This window comes from Sorex araneus, chromosome X, assembly GCF_027595985.1.
Source record: "Sorex araneus isolate mSorAra2 chromosome X, mSorAra2.pri, whole genome shotgun sequence".
Classification (NCBI taxonomy): Eukaryota; Metazoa; Chordata; class Mammalia; order Eulipotyphla; family Soricidae; genus Sorex; species Sorex araneus.
Genome location: NC_073313.1, coordinates 309,018,029 through 309,036,437, shown reverse-complemented (window position 1 = coordinate 309,036,437; position 18,409 = coordinate 309,018,029). Strand labels below are relative to the sequence as shown.

The following is an 18,409-nucleotide window of genomic DNA, read 5'->3' as shown; positions in this document are numbered from 1 at the left end:
GGAGCAATAGCACAGCGGGTAGGGCATTTGCCTTGCAAGCGGCCGACCCAGGTTCAATTCCCAGCATCCCATATGGTCCCCTGAGCACCGCCAGGAGTAATTCCTGAGTGCAGAGCCAGGAGTAACTCCTGTGCATCGTCAGGGGTTTTGTGACCCAAAAAAGAAAAAAGAAAATAAATAAATAAATAAATAAATAAATAAATAAATAAATAAAAGTATAAGTCTTACTCGCTGACGTATTTGATAGAGATTTCTTGATAGTATTTCACGAATTTCATCCATTTCTCCAGGGGTAAGCTTCCTTAATTTTTCTTCACGACAGTCACTGGCAACATTTAAAAAAATATTTTGCTCTTTAACACACATTGAAATAATTTCCATTGTTATATATTACACATATATACCTCATAATTTAAGAGTACTAGAGAGCTAACTTTAAAGAGTACACTTGAAAATTATTCAATGCTTTAAAATAATTCAAAATTCAGAGCCATTTAATTTGGGGTCAGATCATTTTCATACACAGGGTATGATCATGTAATTATTATTTTAAGATAAACAAACTATAGTAGTTTTTATTACATCATCTGAGTACATCAAATACTTCATATAGATGTTACATTGCTATTAAGATCAGGTCTTTTAAGAACTTATGAGAAATAACCACAAGCAAATAATGCACATGGGCTTAACACTGATTCTCATTATTCAGGATTCCATGTTTGAAAATTCACTGAATAGTTCAATATGTCAATAAACCACGGTAGCAACACTCATGGTATTGTCCCAGTTATTAGCTGTCTATCGGAAACATATTACCTAAAAACAGACATCCAGAGGAGCTGACACATGGCCGTTCTCCACCTTATTGTTTCACTTCTTATGCTATAGAAAAAGTGGCATTTTCAGGTCTGGATGGTGTGATGTTTCACACTAAAGTGCTTTCTGTTGGTGACCTCACTGTTTAAAAAGCTCTCCAAGCACAGCTCTACAGAACTGATCAGTTCTAAATGCAAGAAGGTTGTGATGTGCCCTCCAGTCCCTTTAAATTAGCTTAGTTCTCACAGGAGTTAAGTGCAACTGGGCTTAAGTTCAATGTCAACAAATCAGCTCTCTCTCTCTCTCTATATATATATGCATATATACACACATATATATGTATATATAGGTATATATGTATACATAAATATACATATGTATATTAAATAAGGTATTTTTACACAGAAACATTTGTGAAACAAGAGTAAATATTGTAGATTAATGAGTCCATTTCTGAGCCAAGGAACTCAGCCCTGGATCTGCTAAGTGAGCAAAGCTTTGGTCTTGACAACTTAGCATTCATAGGAGGTGATTTCTGTCAAAAGAGCCAACTGGATCACACCTTTCATTCTAACTGCTTCCAAAAGCATTCGAGGGTGATATCTATCATCCACATGTATGTATAAATAAAATAGGTAACATAAATTAAGAAAATAAATGTAAACTGGCGTTTCACAGAAAGAACGTAAAAACTTGCCGTTATGATAATAACTTATAACAGTGAAAACAGTGCATACAGACCTCTTACAAATGTGCAACGTGCACACAAAAGAAACAAATATAAACACTTATGACTCTGGCAGGCCAAATTCCTCTAGATTGAAAATCATTTATCATTATAATTTTTTGCTATGCCCAGCAGTGCTCAGGGATCACTACTGGTGGTTCTCAGGGAGTCATAGGTGGTTTTAGGAACTGGAATCAGCTGTGTGCAAGGCAAGTGCTTTACCTCTATACCATATCTCCAGTTCTCAGATAACTTTTGTTAGAGTGATGAATCTGAACATCTTTTTATTTCTTTTTTAATCAGCAAAATTATTTTACAGAATTTTAGAGTTGGAAGAAAATAATAAGCTCTAAAGCAACAATCTTCTGATCTTTTTTCACAATGTTCTCACCAAGATTCTACTGAATCTGATATATGATTGCATAACTCTGGCAAAAAACAATTCATATTTGTAATTTTAATTATAAAATTCATAAAAATATAAAATTATGCTGCATAGGAGTTCATATTATTGATAGTCAGCCTAACTCATTTTTAACATTTGTTATGGAAGTTTAAAAAATCCTCTTAAATACTGCGTTCTGCAAGTTTTGACATGGCATATGACATATTTTAAATAGTTTTATTTCACATTTTAATTTCTTAATTCAATATTTTATTTAACAGAGTATTTTAGGTTCACTGTCATTTTATATATTGCTTTTGATTCCCTCCCAGGAAGGGACCAAACCTTGTATGAAACTTTGTTAAGACCTGATTTCTTGTTGAAATCTCTCTATCCTTATAGTATTACAATTATCAGTTGTTGTAAGGATTTGTACATTTTGTTTTTAGTCCTGTCATGTTTTATTTGACATATTTTGAAGTTATGTGACTATGTATCTAATTTGAATTTTCTATATCATGGGCGAGAGAGATAGTACAGGGGTTAAGGCATTTGCCTTGCATTGGCTGATCCCAGTTTGATCCCTGGCATTGCATATGACCCCTGAGCACTGCAAGAGATGATCCCTGAGTAGAGAGCCAGGAATCAGTCTTGAGTACCACCAAGTATGATCCCAAAGCAAACATAAATTAATGCATTTAAATGTACTCTAATTTATATAATTAAGTATCATTAAGAAATATATCTATTTTACAGTAATTTTTATATTTTATGATAGTAGGTTATTTATCCATGCATTTATATATATTTACTAACATTTGTACCCTTGTAAATATTTATATTAATAGTGTTCATCACAATATCTATGAGTTGTGTATTTTTCTCCTTTTTTTGTCTTTATTTCTAGACAAAATGGTAAGTGTATATTTAATATACACTTAATGTATTTAATATACACTATTTAACTTTTTAGTTCAAAAGGTCATCTTAGCACTATCAGGCATTATTCCTAGCACAGAACTAGAAGTAAGCCCTGAGCACCATTAGCCATTACCCAAAAATGAATATATGTGTACACACATTTATATATATATATATATATATATATATGTATCACTGTATCAGTGTCATCCCATTGTTCATCGATTTGCTTGAGTAGGCACCCAGTAATGTCTTCATTGTGAGACTTCTTGTTACTGTTTTTGGCATATCAAATATGCCACAGGTTGCTTGCCAGGCTCTGCCATGTGGGCGAGATACTCTCAGTAGCTTGCCGGGCTCTCCAAAGAGGGGCAGAGGAATCAAACCCGGGTTGGCTGTGTGTAAAGCAAATGCCCTACCTGCTATGCTATCGCTCCAGCCCATATGTATATATACTTTATTTGTATGCGAACACATATATAAATAAAAATTTAAAGCTAGAAGCAATGTTAAAAATCAAGGCTAGGCAGTTTGTTGTTGTTGTTGTTGTTGTTTTGCTTTTTGGGTCATACCCGGCAATGCTCAGGGGTTACTTCTGGCTTTGCACTCAGGAATTACTCCTGGCGGTGCTCAGGAGACCATATGGGATAATGGGAATCGAACCCAGGTTGCCCACATGCAAGGCAAATGCCCTTCCCACTGTGCTATTGCTCCAGCCCCGAGGCACAGTTTAAACTTGAAACAACCTCAGGAAAATAGACATACAGCAGACTTAAATCATACAGCAGACTGTGTGCAGAACTGGGGTAGCAGACCAGTCATTCTGCTTAGTCTGCTGCTGTTTCTAATGCAAGACAATGCCTTTACCTCCAAGTTATCCTAAACATCCTTTCCTGAAGTTCTTGACTGAGTAAATTTCCATAATTTTTACAGGGACTTAGAGTCCTCATGAAAATAATAGTTTCTATCATTGCCTGGGATTTGGAGTCTTCTTGTGCTGATCAAGTCTTCCAGCAGTAACATTTTAATTAGGTGGCATTGAGTTTAAACGAGCTTTGAGCTCATCAGTTAAAGAAGAAATCAATGGAATCTGTCATTTCTGTGCTTTCTGTGATCAAGAAGAAATGATGATTACTAGGGAAACAACCTCTTTCACTAATTAACTATTTATTGTGCTGCTTTTGATTTGCTGTGAATTTCTGGAGAAGTCATCTCAAAATTAAGGATCCTCATATCCTCATTTTCTAAATTAGAAAGACAGACTAGATCAGTGGATCTCGACCCTGGCTGCATATTAGTAACATCTGAAAGACTTATAAACCTGTCATTGCCTAAGCTTCAACACAAGAAATCCTGATTTCACTGTACAGAGTGGAGCTCAGCATTTTTTTAAAATTCAAATGCCTCCTCATTTGTTTCCAAAGTCCATCCTTGGTCAAGAGTTACTGCATGGCCCGCCCAGGAGGGGAAAGGTATTTCTCTCGCCTCTTCCTTTCCGGGGATGAAGGGTGTGGTGACCGCCATATTATGAGGACCACAGATGGGATTTATGACAAAAACTGCAGCAAAAGGACGCGAGGGTACTCTTGGGAAGGTGGGTGGCACCGGCCCCTCCTGCCGCCGAGATGTGACCCTGGGGGCCACACGTGTGTGCGGCCTCTCCGCAGCTGCACGAGCGTGAATCCAGACCCAGCTAAACTACTTTTGGCATGGGCAGCTCCTCACATAATGTCTCCAGCCTGAGAACTAAGTCGTGGCCCCATGCCCACCCAGGAGGGGAATGGTATTTCTCTCTCTCTCGCCTCTTCCTTTCTGGGGATGAAGGGCGTGGTGACCGCCATATCATGACGACCACAGATGGGGTTTACAAGCTTGCAATGATCCAATATCTGGAAGAAATCTCCCTGGACTTAGTTGTTAAAGTACAGAAATCCAAAACCACACGGCAGCTACCGTGGCCGTGCAACCTCATTTCTCTTCACAACAGATCTGACTCTAGTGGGGTACTCCTAACAATAATAGTGAAGTTTGTGTTGAAATATTGAATGTAACCAAAGTAAACAGAAAGTAAAGTGAAAAAAAAAGAGTTACTGCATGGATGATGACTAATTTTCTATGTTAACTATGGTTCTGTGAATAACCTTTGAGAAAATATCTATATAATCACATAAAATTTCCATAAGCATGAAGATGAACAAAGAAAATATAATATAGAAGATAGTTACCCTAACTGTGGCAAAATATTTTCTGACTAGCCAATACTAAAGTTACAGAACTTAATGTAACACAACAAGATGTGACTTACATTTCCACGCCTTTAGACACTTAGCCAGAATTCTGTAGCAAGAACTGAAGAAGGCTTTCAAGGACAAGTCAAATTTGCTAGTATCACTGCTTTGGAAAGACTATGCATACATATTTAGAATTGCTAACTTTTACTTATAAAATAGTACTTACTTTAGAGATACAAAAGAAGGTACTGTGCTTATCAGCCCAGTCTCTGCCATCTCGATGGCATGTTTTATTTCAAGTTTCTTATATAAGGACACAATGCTTGACTTGGGTTGGTTTTCTCTAATCAAAAGCTTCCGAAGATATTTATCATCAAACTTCTTAAACCTAAAGATGAAAATAAAAGCATCAATCAATTCCAATCAAATGAAAGTATATGGTCTAAGAAAAGATGTCATTCTTTTTACCAGTAAAGCAATTTCCACTACATGCAGTGGAAAAATTTAGTAGCAATAGATAGCTAGTCAGATCATTATAAAGTATATGAATATGCATGTGCATATAAAACATATACACAGTGGCACATACAAGTATTTTTTGTATTTAACCATGATGCATCTATTTGCTATTTAACCTTCACATACTATTCACTCATTTTAAATATAATTCACACATTTTTACAGTTTCTCTCAACTTCCCCTTTCAGTAAAATTACTCAAAAAGGGAGTTAATATTGCTAAGCTCCCAATCCACTCCTCAAAATTCTCTCTTGAGCATTCAAAACCATGTTTCTGTTCATTGAACACTGAAAACTTTCTCACTGAGTTCATCCATGAACTCCACAATATAAAACCAAGGGCCAGTTATTAGTCCTCACCTATCCAGAGATCTTCCACACACGCCTGTCTGCAGCCTTTTTTCCAGGACTTCCACACTCCACTGAATTCCCTACGACCTCATTCTCACCCTCTCAACCATTTATCACTGTGATGCCATCATTTTCTTGCAGTATGTCCCTAAGTTGACTCCCAGCTTTCACAGCTGTTTCAGTACATCATAGTATTCAAAGAGCAGCTAGCATTGTGTAAAATAGAAGTGAAACTGCAGGTAATCTGCATCTCACTTGAGAAGAAGTTCCAGGACCTAGACACCCCACACAAGATGTTAGCTCACCTCGCACTTCTTCAGACTTTATAACTTGATATAGCTTTCAGTGGGTAAAGTCCGCAGTGTACGTTCACAGATCTCTTGGGGAGCAGGGGGCATCTCAAGTGGCTTTTAGGAGTCTCAGGGCCCTCCTGGCAATTTTCAGACAACAGGTCCAGCAGTTCAATGCCATGGACAGAGGATGTGGTACTGCTCAGACCTGCAGTGCTGATGCTAGAGATGACTCAGTGGTACTTGGCTCCAGAGCCACACCTAGTTGTGCATGCTGGCCTCCCAGGCTGTAGCTGGTGATGCCTGGGAGACCTTGTGGTGCCTGGGTTACAGTCAGCCACATGCAAGGCATGCACCTTAATGCTGGTACTACTTCTCCAGCCCCTCACAAACCTCTTAAGCATTTATTTGATAGTCATTTCCCCTGAAAAGGCCCTTCCTATCCATTGTATTAGAATTGCATGGTACCTCCAATGATTTCTATTCAATTTCCTGTATTTTTTCCTATAACAGTTAACATTTTCTTTTGTAGGGGTGGGGATTACTCCTGGCTCTGTGATCAGGGAATTGCATTTAGAGGTGCTTGAGGCAAACCACATGTTGTACTGGGAATCAAACTGGGGTTGGTTATTGACAAAAGAAATGCCTGAACTTCTGGTTTATCTCCCCACCCCCAAGAGCAGTTTTCTATTACACAAAATAACTTATTTATCTTATTTGCTGTCTCAAAACTCTAAAATGACCTATATGGGAAGAAAAAAATATTTTCTACATCAACAGTGCCTAGACCAATGCTTGATACACAACTATGTAAGGAAGAATGAAGCTACATGTAACAATTACTCCAATGGTCCACGCCATCAGTTATATAACTTGGCAAGTCTTTCCACCATTGTCTAAGTGACCTCGTCGGTCTTATTTACTGCCTCTGATCTCAATAATGTTACTGGCTTTGGTCAATGGGCTATCAGTAAACATACTGATATGGAAGTGAAAGATATATAGGGGTCTATTTTTAGAAGCTTGACTGGTGTGGTTCCATAACTACCATAATAAGACTAGGGAAGGAGTTTTACTCACTAAACCTAGGTTAAAAGTGAGTAGTTACATTACCCAAGTTATACCAATGAAAGCCAGCAGGGTCAGCTGACAACCAGCCAACCCACTGAAGTATGAGCAAGAACAGCCAAGATCGGCAAGTTCAGTCCACATCAATATTTCTCAGTCCCTAACTCATGTGCCTCAATAAGTGACCATATTGAATAGCTGGGTACCGGGGAGTTTGTTGTGTAGTATTATTTCCTGATTTTATTTATTGAAATGCACACAAATATTTCTTTTTTTTTTTTTGCTTTTTGGGTCACACCTGGCGATGCACAGGGGTTACTCCTGGCTCTGCACTCAGGAATCACTCCTGGTGGTGTCAGGGGACCATATGGGATGCTGGTAATCAAACCCGGGTCGGCCGCAAGCAAGGCAAACGCCCTACCCGCTATGCTCTCGCTCCAGCCCCCCACAAATATTTCTTGAGAAAGATGTATATCACATTGATCCCTATAAAAACATTTACATGATTATAGGTTGGGACCAGAGAGATAGTGCAAGGCATAAGGCGCATACCTTGCACGCAGCTGGACCTGGCTCAATCCCTTGCATAGCATAGGGTCATCTGAGCCCTACTGGGAGTGATCCTTGTGCACAGAGTCCAGAGTTGACTCTGAGAATATTGGGGACACAGCCCAACAGTGCCCTGAAATACACTTTTCAGAAAATGTTAAAACTTTATAGGCACATCTATGTTATAAAAAGAAACAATATGAACCCATGTGAATAATTAAAGAATGATCCTTAACGTGACTCCCTATTGATGGATCACTGCACTAAAACCCTGGCCAACTTTTTTTGAAATTTATTTTGAATTTCATATTAGGGCTACGGATCCAAGACTTGCATATTTTTAAAGAAATGTTATTGTTTTTGCTTTCCGCTGGAGATAAGCCAAGGGAAGACTGAAACTAAGGAACATGACATCTGATCTATTTAACATAGGAATTGTGCACTTTATTTCTCTGCTTGCATTCTCATTCCACATCTTTCATTTCTCTGCCAAGCGACACATAGGCGGTTTCTTTCTCCATCATTGCTCTCTTTTTGTCAAGTTTGAGAGACTGCCCTGTTCTGTCAGCCTTTCATTTAATTCTCAAAGGATTAAATGCTTCACAAATTTTTTGGCAAGACCACTAGAAATCCATTCCCCAAGAATTTCAGAAGGAAGGAAAAGATAACCAGTTTGCCTAAAACAAGGATTTCTTTTTTTATGTTGTGTTCAGTTATGTCAAGAATTCTGTATGTATCAGAGATGAGATCTGAATAAAACTGAGTTTCTAAATGGACCATGTTCATATCAAATTGCTCCATACCCACATCCCTGCTTTATCAGGAATAGATCATATACTTTTAAATTCAGAAAATTACCTGAAATTTAGCTAGCAAACAATGTACATGGGAACTTGCAAGTGCTTATAAAATCACTAACTATGAGCACTGCATAAAAATACTAATCACTGTTGGTGGGAATGCAAATTGGTCCAACTTTTCTGGAAAACAATATGGACAGTCCTTCAAAACTAAGAAATTGAACTTCCATAGGACTCCGCAATACCACTTCTAGAAATATATCACAAGGATGCAAAAAAACACAGTAGAAATGACATCTGCACCTATATGTTCATTGCAGCACTGTATACAATAGCCAAAATCTGGAAACAATCCAAGTGCCCTAGAACAGATGACTGGTTAAAGAAACTTTGGTACATCTACACAACGGAATACTCTGCAGCTGTTAAGAGAGAGGAAGTCATGAAATTTGTTTATAAATGGATAGACATGGAGAGTATCATGCTACATAAAATGAGTCAGAGAGGAAGGGACAGACACAGAAGGACTGCACACATTTGTAGAGTATAGAATAACATCACATGAGGCTGACACCCAAGAACAATAGATACAAGGGCCAGGAGGATTGCTCCATAGCTGGAAGCCTGCTTCATGAGTGGAGGAGAGAAGGCAGATGGAATAGAGAAGGGATCACTAAGAAAATGATGGCTGGAGGAAACAGTTGGGATAGGAGATGCAGGCTGAAAGTAGATAGTGGACCAAACATGATGACCTCTCAGTGTCTGTGTTGCAAGCCATAATGCCCCAAAGTAGAGAGAGAGAGTATGGGGAATATTGTCTGCCATGGAGGTAGGGGGAGGGTGGGAAAGGGGGAGTATACCAGGAATATTGGTGGTGGGGAATGTGCATTGGTAGAGGGATGAGTGTTTGATCATTGTGTGATTGTAACCCAAACATGAAAGCTTGTAACTATCTCATGGTGATTCAGTAAAATTTTAAAAAGTAGAAAGATAAAGAAAACCACTTAAAAAATAGTTGAAGAATCAATATTTGCATTTGTTAGGAGTAGGCTCCCCATTCAGTTTATCCAAGTAAAATCTCTGATAGGTATATGTTTTAAGAAAGGACTCTCCTTTTTTTGTATTTGTATAGTATTTATTAATTTTAAAAAATTTGTGCAGTATTTATATGCACATCTTTCTTCTTTGTAACTATCACTGTATCACTATATCACTATCATCCCATTGTTCGTCGATTTACTCAAGCGGGCACCAGTAATGTCTCTATTCCTCCCAGCCCTGAGATTTTAGCAGCCTCTCCTTACTTTTTTTTCCCAATGATTGGAGGCTCTTTCAAGGTCAGGGGAATAAGACTTATTGTTACTGTTTTTGGCATATCAAATATGCCACGGGTAGATTGCCAGGCTCTGCCCATGCGGGCAGTATACGCTCTGTAACTTGCAGGGCTCTCCCAGTGGTATGTGTATATATATATATGTATATGTATATATGCATAATATATATTACTATATGATTTGTTGCCTACTGTATGAACTCCATCAAATATGGTGTGGTAATCATGGAAAATGGGTAGGAAGTGTCTTATAATGTGTCTGGAAAGTGGCCTGGAGTGTGGTGGCAGTTGGGTAGTGGAGGTCAGCTGCTGGGGCTGGGTCCCTTGGGGCAGGGAGGGTTCTCATCTACCCCCCTCTGGGGCGTCCGGAGTGAAAACAGCCTGGCTCAGAGGCAGGTGGCATGGCTATGGGGGGCCTCATTTTATACTCCCGTCTGGGAGGAGCAGCCATTGAGATCTGGAGGGTTGCCAATGAGGAGGCAGGGTGTGGTAGGATGTGCCTTAGGGGTGTAGTCTCAGGGTCATTGGAGATTGGGGATAGCAGGCAGAGGATCTCTGCTTCCGGTCCCATTGAGTTCAGAGTCCAAGGTCACAAAGTTCTGCATTATCTGGTTTCTGTGGGAGTTCATTCATGTGTGGGGCTTGGCTGGAGGGTCTGGAAAATGGCCTGGAGTGTGGTTGCAGTTGGGTAGTGGAGGTCGACTGCCAGGGCTGGGTCCCTTGGGGCAGGGAGGGTTCTCACCTGCCCCCACTCTGGGGCATCCTGAGTGAAAACAGCCTGGCTCGGAGTCCTAGGCTGTTTGTAACTATACCAAACTCAAATATAAAAGTTTTTATTTTCTTTATCTATTAAATAAAATACTAGACATGTAACAATATTGCCTGTTAGATATGAATAAATATTGACTCTGCCATCTTTAGTATTTATAGGCTAACTGGCCTGGCAACCTTTGAAAGTTTGCCAGGAGGAGACATAACTACCCAGAGAATGCCTCAGTCTGGAAAATAAAAGGTATAAGGGAGTCAGAGTTCCTCAGATATCCCTTTCCTTAAGCCACATGGCTCACGGGATCCATCTCTTCCTTCTAACACTACCTTAGAGTCTATTGATCTGATTCCCACACACACCCATATCTATTGTTCTCTAAAGTCTTCAGTTTGATATTTATGAAAGACACAAATTATTCTAGGCTAGGACTTCCAGTTGTCATTTTCTAAAAGATCTAATAAACTGCTAGAGAACTGGAAAAAGTGGGTGGGGTGGCAGGGAGGTTTGTGAAAAATAATCATTGTTTTAAAATAATAGAGGAAGAAAGAAAAAAATGTATCATGGGCTTGGCAAAGATAACATCTTTGGCTAGAGGGTGCCTGGAATATAAAGCAGAGAAATGTAGGAGGTCACAGGCAAATACCTAGGGTACCTGGTCTAATACTTGCCCACCAAAAGTGAATATTACCAAATACATGAATACCTGTTTCATAGTTTTATAAGGAATATTTCAGTTTGCTTAACTTTACTATCTTGTGGCCCCTAGTATCTATTTGGACTTTATTTCCACACAAATAAAATGACCTTTCCTTTCATTAAAAAATTCCCAATTCCTTCACTTAGTAAGGCTAGTCCAAGGGAACTTCTGCATAAGTAAACAAACAAGTCAGACTTTAAAATGTTGTTCTAGTACATGAAATCTCTTGCACTCATATTATTATGTAAGGGATATTGACACATTCTTCTCTGTGTGTGCAGGTAGATATACACATATACACATGTACACACACATATACCGACACCCATATACCCCCCCATAGAGGCACATACACACATGCACACATATATACATATATATATTCACACCCACCACTACACCATATATACACATGCCCCACACACATACACAATATGAACACACATACACATACCTCCCTGCCCCCCATAGTCCTGTTTGTTATGGAATATGTTGCTGACTTTGTTTTGCTGCAAAATGGGAAAACCCGAATTTATGTTCCAGATTTCTTACACAATCCAATACATATCAGCCATATGAGAAATCAGTAACCACTCTACACTTTCCATATATGGAATGGAGGAATCTTTTAGCAAGTTAGTAAGAGGGATGGATCCTTACTAACCACTGAATACTGCCTAGAAACCATGCATTTGCCTTCACAGACAAGCTTCATTAACAACTTTTTCATGTTTCCACTAATAATGATCTGCCTTTAAATGTTAAAAACTGCTTAATAAAAACCAAAGGCCCTTCTTTGTAGCATTGACCAGTTCTAAGTACAGCCTATCATGCCTGATTCAAGCTACCAGCATAAGTAGCACTGAAGAGAGATTGAAATGGACAGGCAAGTTGCCAAGCTCCCACACCATACTAGCCCATCCCTAAACCCAAGGACAGAGTTAAACAACACTAGGACCCACAAACCTGCTTTTTGGTTTGTATCAAAATTTGCACCTGGCTAACTCTGCCTGGTTTTTCTACCTTTCCTACCTTCTTGCTTACGTTGAAATTAAGGTACAGATAGATGTATATAGAAATATGTATAAAAATATACATAGTGTCACAAGGAAGTATAGTTCTGAATGTGTTCACTATTTCTATTAGTCACTTATAGCCTCACTCCTCAACATTTGCAGCAGAACAAATAGGAAGCTATCCATTTTTAACCACATAGATTGTAATTCTTAGTCTTTTTTGCAGTGAGAAAAAAAACATATAGGATCCAGTCCTAGCCATACCAGGACTGGATCAGATAAAAAATCACTTGCAAACTTCAGGGAAATTTAAGTCATTTGTGGAATAAACTAGATAGCAGAGTCCAAGAACCATGAAGAGTCTATAAAGCAGAGTTGATATATTTTAGCCACATCATTTACTTTGGGATATTTATATGAGAAAAATCAGCTTCAAGCTTATCAAAGTCATTAATATTTTAGTTCTCTATTATCATTGAGCCTCAAAAGATATATTATGGCACATACAGAAGCAAATGTAAGTCTGAAACACAATACTTAAATATTTTCTATATGTGTAGAGTAAAGGGAGTTTCTTGCCCGCACGGAGGCGATGGGCTCCAGCTTCCCTCCCCACCCTGAGCAGAGCTCCCAGCAGCCGAAGACCACCGGAACCTAGGTACAGTCATGCTCAAGGCCCCTCTCCACACGTTCGGACAGACCTCACGCATGAAGGTACCAGCAGAGGAACCCAGGTGTGTGTAATCCCATCAACGGCCAACATCCAGAGACTTAAAAGCAAGCTCCCAGAAGATATCTTGCAGTTTACTTCTCCCTCTGTGAGAAACTGGCAAGGTTCTGAGAGTTTCCTGCCCACAGGGGACAGCCTTGCAGGCTTCCCATGGTGTATTCATATGCTAAATCCAGTAACAAGCTGGATCCCATTCCCCTGACCCTGAAAGAGCCTCCAGTGCGACATCATTGGGAGGGCCAAGTCGAGAGAGACTTCTAAGATCTCAGGGAAAGGACGAATGGAGAGGTTACTGAGCCTGCTCGAGAAATCGATGATTAACGGGATTTTGTGATCGAGATTGTGATCATGATGTGTGGAGTAACCAAGAGTCATTTACTAATACAATGATGACAGAGTCTTACTTGTCTCTCCAAAAGTTGTGACCCCAGTGCCCACAAACATCTTCAATTCCAGTCTTCACATGATCAAAAAACTAAAAGAAAAAAGATTATTAATTTCTATAAGAACTTAGGTATTTCCACTCTAGCTACATCATTTCAAAGATCCCAATAACTGGGTCAACTGAGAGCAGGAAAATAATTCCCCTTCAAGCAACTCAGTGGGATATTTTTCCTATCTATAGGAATTGTTCAATTATCTTTGTTATAGCACTTTGCACTTTGTTCAGTAATTTTTAATGAGAAAAACATGATAGTAAGTTTCAGGTGGAATCATTTTCAAGCTGAAGGAAATTATAGGAAGAATTTTTTTATCTATCTTTTTTTTGCACTATAGTAAAAATGAGTCATTTTTATTAGAAAACATGACACCCAAAATATTAATGCAATCATTATATGTAGGTATATTATTATGCATATTTTATTATACATTACATTTGATATACAAATATATTAAAAACCATAATTAAACATAGCATCAATATGTAGAAACATATGATGATCTAGATATAGTAAAACGGTGTAAATGTTGTACAAGGGTCTTCGCAGTTATCTGCCCTTGTGCGTGACAGCAGGCTGGCTCAGAGAAACACCTTCTTCCTTCTTCATCCCTAGGTAATAGTTTTCTCCCTCTCTCCCTCTACTCACTGCCATTTTCTTTTTCTTCAGGGTGTGAGCACTTTATCTATCTTTTTTTTGCACTATAGTGGCAAGTGGCTTGACATATTTTCTCCTCTTACCTCTTACATCATCCTACTCTAGAGGTACCTACCCGACAGTGGATCTCCTCACTGACAGCTTGGTGCTTTTTGTTGGACCTCTTTACATCGAGAAACTCCACCAGTGGTCGGATGGTGATCCCCTGCAGAGAGAAAATGTGAACATTATGGTATTACAAAATAAAAATTCAAGAAAAACTTTTATTCTTCTAAGATTTGACAATCAATAAAAGATACCATTTTCTCAAGACTGAACACAGTGTATGTCTCATTTTTGTTGAAGTTTTCTTCCTCTTTCTTCCTCAGTAGCTGTGCATTTTTAAGGGCCCTAACCCAACAGAAATAAAACAATGGCAACATGAAAGAAACAGAAAAATCATTCTGCGAAGTAAAAAGAGAGAGGAAGAAACTAAGATTTAATAAAGCATTACCCATCCCAAAGAGATTCCCAACCCCAACTTGAATTAACCATAGAAACTCTTCCCATGAGTCTCTCACTTAATCATTAAGGCCATTTTTGTTGAATTCTATGAAATACATGTGAGCAGCTTGGGCATTGGGGGTCTTCAAAATGAAAACTTAAGGACTTCACATCTGAAACTTTGCAGTCTTATAGAAAAAAGAATAATACACAAGCAGTAATAACACAGACTAAGGAATGAAAGAGAGTTTTTTAAAAGGAAGCTTTGTAGAAAAGAGACAGTGGATGGGACTCAGAAGATTTTGGAAGCATCATCCTGCCACACAACATGAGAGCAGAGAACAGGCAGTGAAAAGCAGCACAACTGTGAGCACGTGAATTTGAGCTTTTTACTGTATATCTGGAAAGTTGGGAGAACCATAGCTTTGTGGTAAAATAAGAGGAGAAAAAAAATTTAACCCTCACCCAAATAAGAAATAGCTACCAGAAAACTACAGTGAATATCAATCATGAAATAGTAAAAGCCTTTCCATGCAAAAAGAAACAACACAGGACATATTCTGCCATTTGACACAGTAATTCTGCAGGTCTAAGTAAGTCAAGAGAGAGAAAGAGAAAGAGAGAGAGAGAGAGAGAGAGAGAGAGAAAGAGAGAGAGAGAGAGAGAGAGAGAAGAGAGAAGCACAAATGGAAATGAAAGAACAAATGAAGAATCACCTCCTGGATGATTCTTTATTTTTCCTAAGCTATCTAATACAGTCTCTTTTCAGTAAAAATATTGAAATAAAGTTCAATACATATATATTTTTATTCTAATATTTTTCAAAGGATTTGTAACAGAACTTTAGAGATCAGTTCTATATTATTCTAAAATGAAGAGCTTTACGGAACTTGCAGATATAAAAACTACTATCATATATATATATATTTATATATTTTTAATAGTAAAAAGTAAAATATATTTGCACCAGGTCTATTTGTCTGCTCTGCCATAAGACAAAATGGCTGAATCTGATCTACATTTAGGACATAGAATTAAAGTCTGAACAAAGACAATAATAGATGTATAACATATAATTTATATTACATATTACACATTTATACATATATATGCACATATATATGCACAGTTTACCCACATTGTCACTTAAAATATATGAATATTTGATGAGGGAGGGTGTGGTATTTGGACTTGGAGAAAAGATTAATATATTTTAAGTGATGCAATATTGGAATTAGAGAAGGCATGGTGCAAAAAGGGGTAAGAATGTTGGGTTGAAAAGGAAAAAAGAATGTTTGGTCAGGGGAGATCCCTAACTTTCTATTCTGGTTGGTAGACGACGCAGCTGCTTGGCATGAAGAGAAACATATACATGTAAGGATTACCGGATTTTAAGATGGAGTGGGTAGATACGGTGAAATATGTTCACTGCCACACTACTCTGATTTCTATCTTACCTCTTTGCATGTCTCTGCATTCCTAAAAACTTTTTTTAACAATATAAACTACCTGTAGTACCCATGTACACATAAGGTACACACACTTGTAAAAGAGACTCATTTGTTTCATTCTCTCAATCCAGCTTTGGATTTTTATACTTTTTGTTTTGTTTTCTGTGCCATGCCTGGCAGTGCTCAGCGATCATTCCTGACTCTGCACTCAGGGATAGGTCCTGGTGGACTTGGGGAACCATGTGAGATACTGGGAATTAAACCCAACATGGCCATGTGAAAGGCAAACACCCTACTCACTGTACTATTTTTTTTAGCTTTGGTTTTATGAAGTGTGAACTGATTTCCAGCACATTTGGTTTAAGACACACCTTGCAGTCTAATTATATTTTCATCTATCACTTTGAAATAACATACTTAGTAATAATAGTTTGCCAATCAACACATATTCTGTCTTTTTTAACTCATATAAAGGGAAGTGGGTGAAAAACATGTGCTTATGGAAGCTAGTAGTTTCACCGAGTCTCAGGTTCCATGAAATCATTAGTTAATAAAAGCTCCAAGAACAAAATCAAAGCAATTTTTAAAAACTGATGTGTTTTATGGGCATTTTTTTGCCTGTTTTTTACTACCATCACTCATTTAGTGAATATGAGTGAGTGCCCAGTATTTTTAAATATAGGGCTTAAAAATAAAAGTAGGGCACAGAGATCCTGCCCCAATCTTTATATTGATTCTTTTCATGAGACAGATTATGTAAGACTGAATGCATCAGCACAAATATTACTAAACAGATCAGCTACAGGAAGCACGTATGACCTAGAATACAGATCAATTTCCATCAATATGGAAGTTCCTAAATATATGGTATATAGTTTATATATTATATCAAGTTTATAACTAATAAAGTAGGTATTATGGGCAATGGATCATTAAGGCCATCCTTTAAAAGATGCATTTGTTTAACTAATACTCAAATAGACACCCATTTTCTCTGTGAATTATTTGCAGTGTAATATCATACTTATTAGATACTAGTGAATAAATTCTACCTACTTCCTCTTCTCCCTCCTTTATTTCTTCCTTAATTCATTTGCTTTAGAGTTTCAATATATGGTATTTTTGTATATAACACTGTAGCAGTGTCATCCCGTTGTTTATCGATTTGCTCGAGTGGGCACTAGTAACGTGAGACTTGTGAGACTTGTTACTGTTTTTTGCATATGGAATAGCCACGGGTAGCTTGCCAGGCTCTGCTGTGTGGGCAGGATACTCTCAGTAGCTTGCTGGGCTCTCTGAGAGGGACGGAGTAATCGAATCCCAGTCAGCCTCAAGCAAGGCAAACGCCCTACCCGCTGTGCTGTTAAATTCCCTGTATGGATATTGTATCCTAGATGACTGTGAGGAGTGAAAGAAGTAGAGGGTGGAGAGGAGAAAGGGAAAGAATTATAGAGAGGAAAGAGGGGTTACAGGGGAGAGAAAGAGATAGGGAGAAAGAGAGAAAGAGAGAGAGTGGGAGAAAGTTGGAGAGAGGGGAGTGAAGGGGGAGGGAGAGAGAGAGATGGAGAACACATTTAAGAAGGTACCTTACTTCACTTTGGAAACTTTCTAATTTAGGTACTGTGGAGTAAGCTGATAAGGCTTAGGCAAACTAGTCTGTAGCCATCCATACAGGTTAAAATGAAAGGAAAGAAGAAACCCTTAGTTTTTATCAAAGCACTGAAAAATATACTTGCAACACACAAGTGAAGCGCTTACCCATTTCTTTGGCATGACAGCCAAAGCATACAGTACCACAGCACTGGGCTAACACAGGCATGTCATTAATCATGCTAGTGGCCAAGCATCATTAATTACCATCACAATGTTCCACCTCTCCTGTTCCCAGTCAGATGAGGAAGAAAGTACCTTTTCGTCTGATTCAGTAATGATCACTCACTCACTCTCTAAGAAGACAAAGGTTTCTAATAAAAACTATTTTTCAAAAATGAATTTTTGGGGAGGAAAAAACAGGATAGAGATGTTTAGCAGCCATCTACTTCCTTTCTGATATAGCAGTTTCCAGAAAACATTGTAGAAACAGTGCCCATTTCTCAAAGACCGCTTCCAACATTGCTTCACTTCCCTATTACATGAGGCATTGCACATGCGTTAAGCCTCACTATACCAGTTTT

General features: G+C 38.3%; 1 protein-coding gene across 1 annotated transcript in view; it reads right to left on the bottom strand.

Annotated features, from left to right (window-relative positions):
- The window catches only part of SLC9A2 (solute carrier family 9 member A2), a 99,307-nt gene that overhangs the window by 14,358 nt on the left and 66,540 nt on the right, over positions 1 to 18,409 (bottom strand). The window contains exons 6-9 of the mRNA XM_004617920.3: positions 14,417 to 14,506; positions 13,609 to 13,679; positions 5,310 to 5,471; positions 229 to 325 (exon numbers count right to left, since the gene is read on the bottom strand). Coding sequence (XP_004617977.3) covers positions 229 to 325; positions 5,310 to 5,471; positions 13,609 to 13,679; positions 14,417 to 14,506 — 420 coding nt within the window. The remainder of the gene's footprint in view (positions 1 to 228; positions 326 to 5,309; positions 5,472 to 13,608; positions 13,680 to 14,416; positions 14,507 to 18,409) is intronic.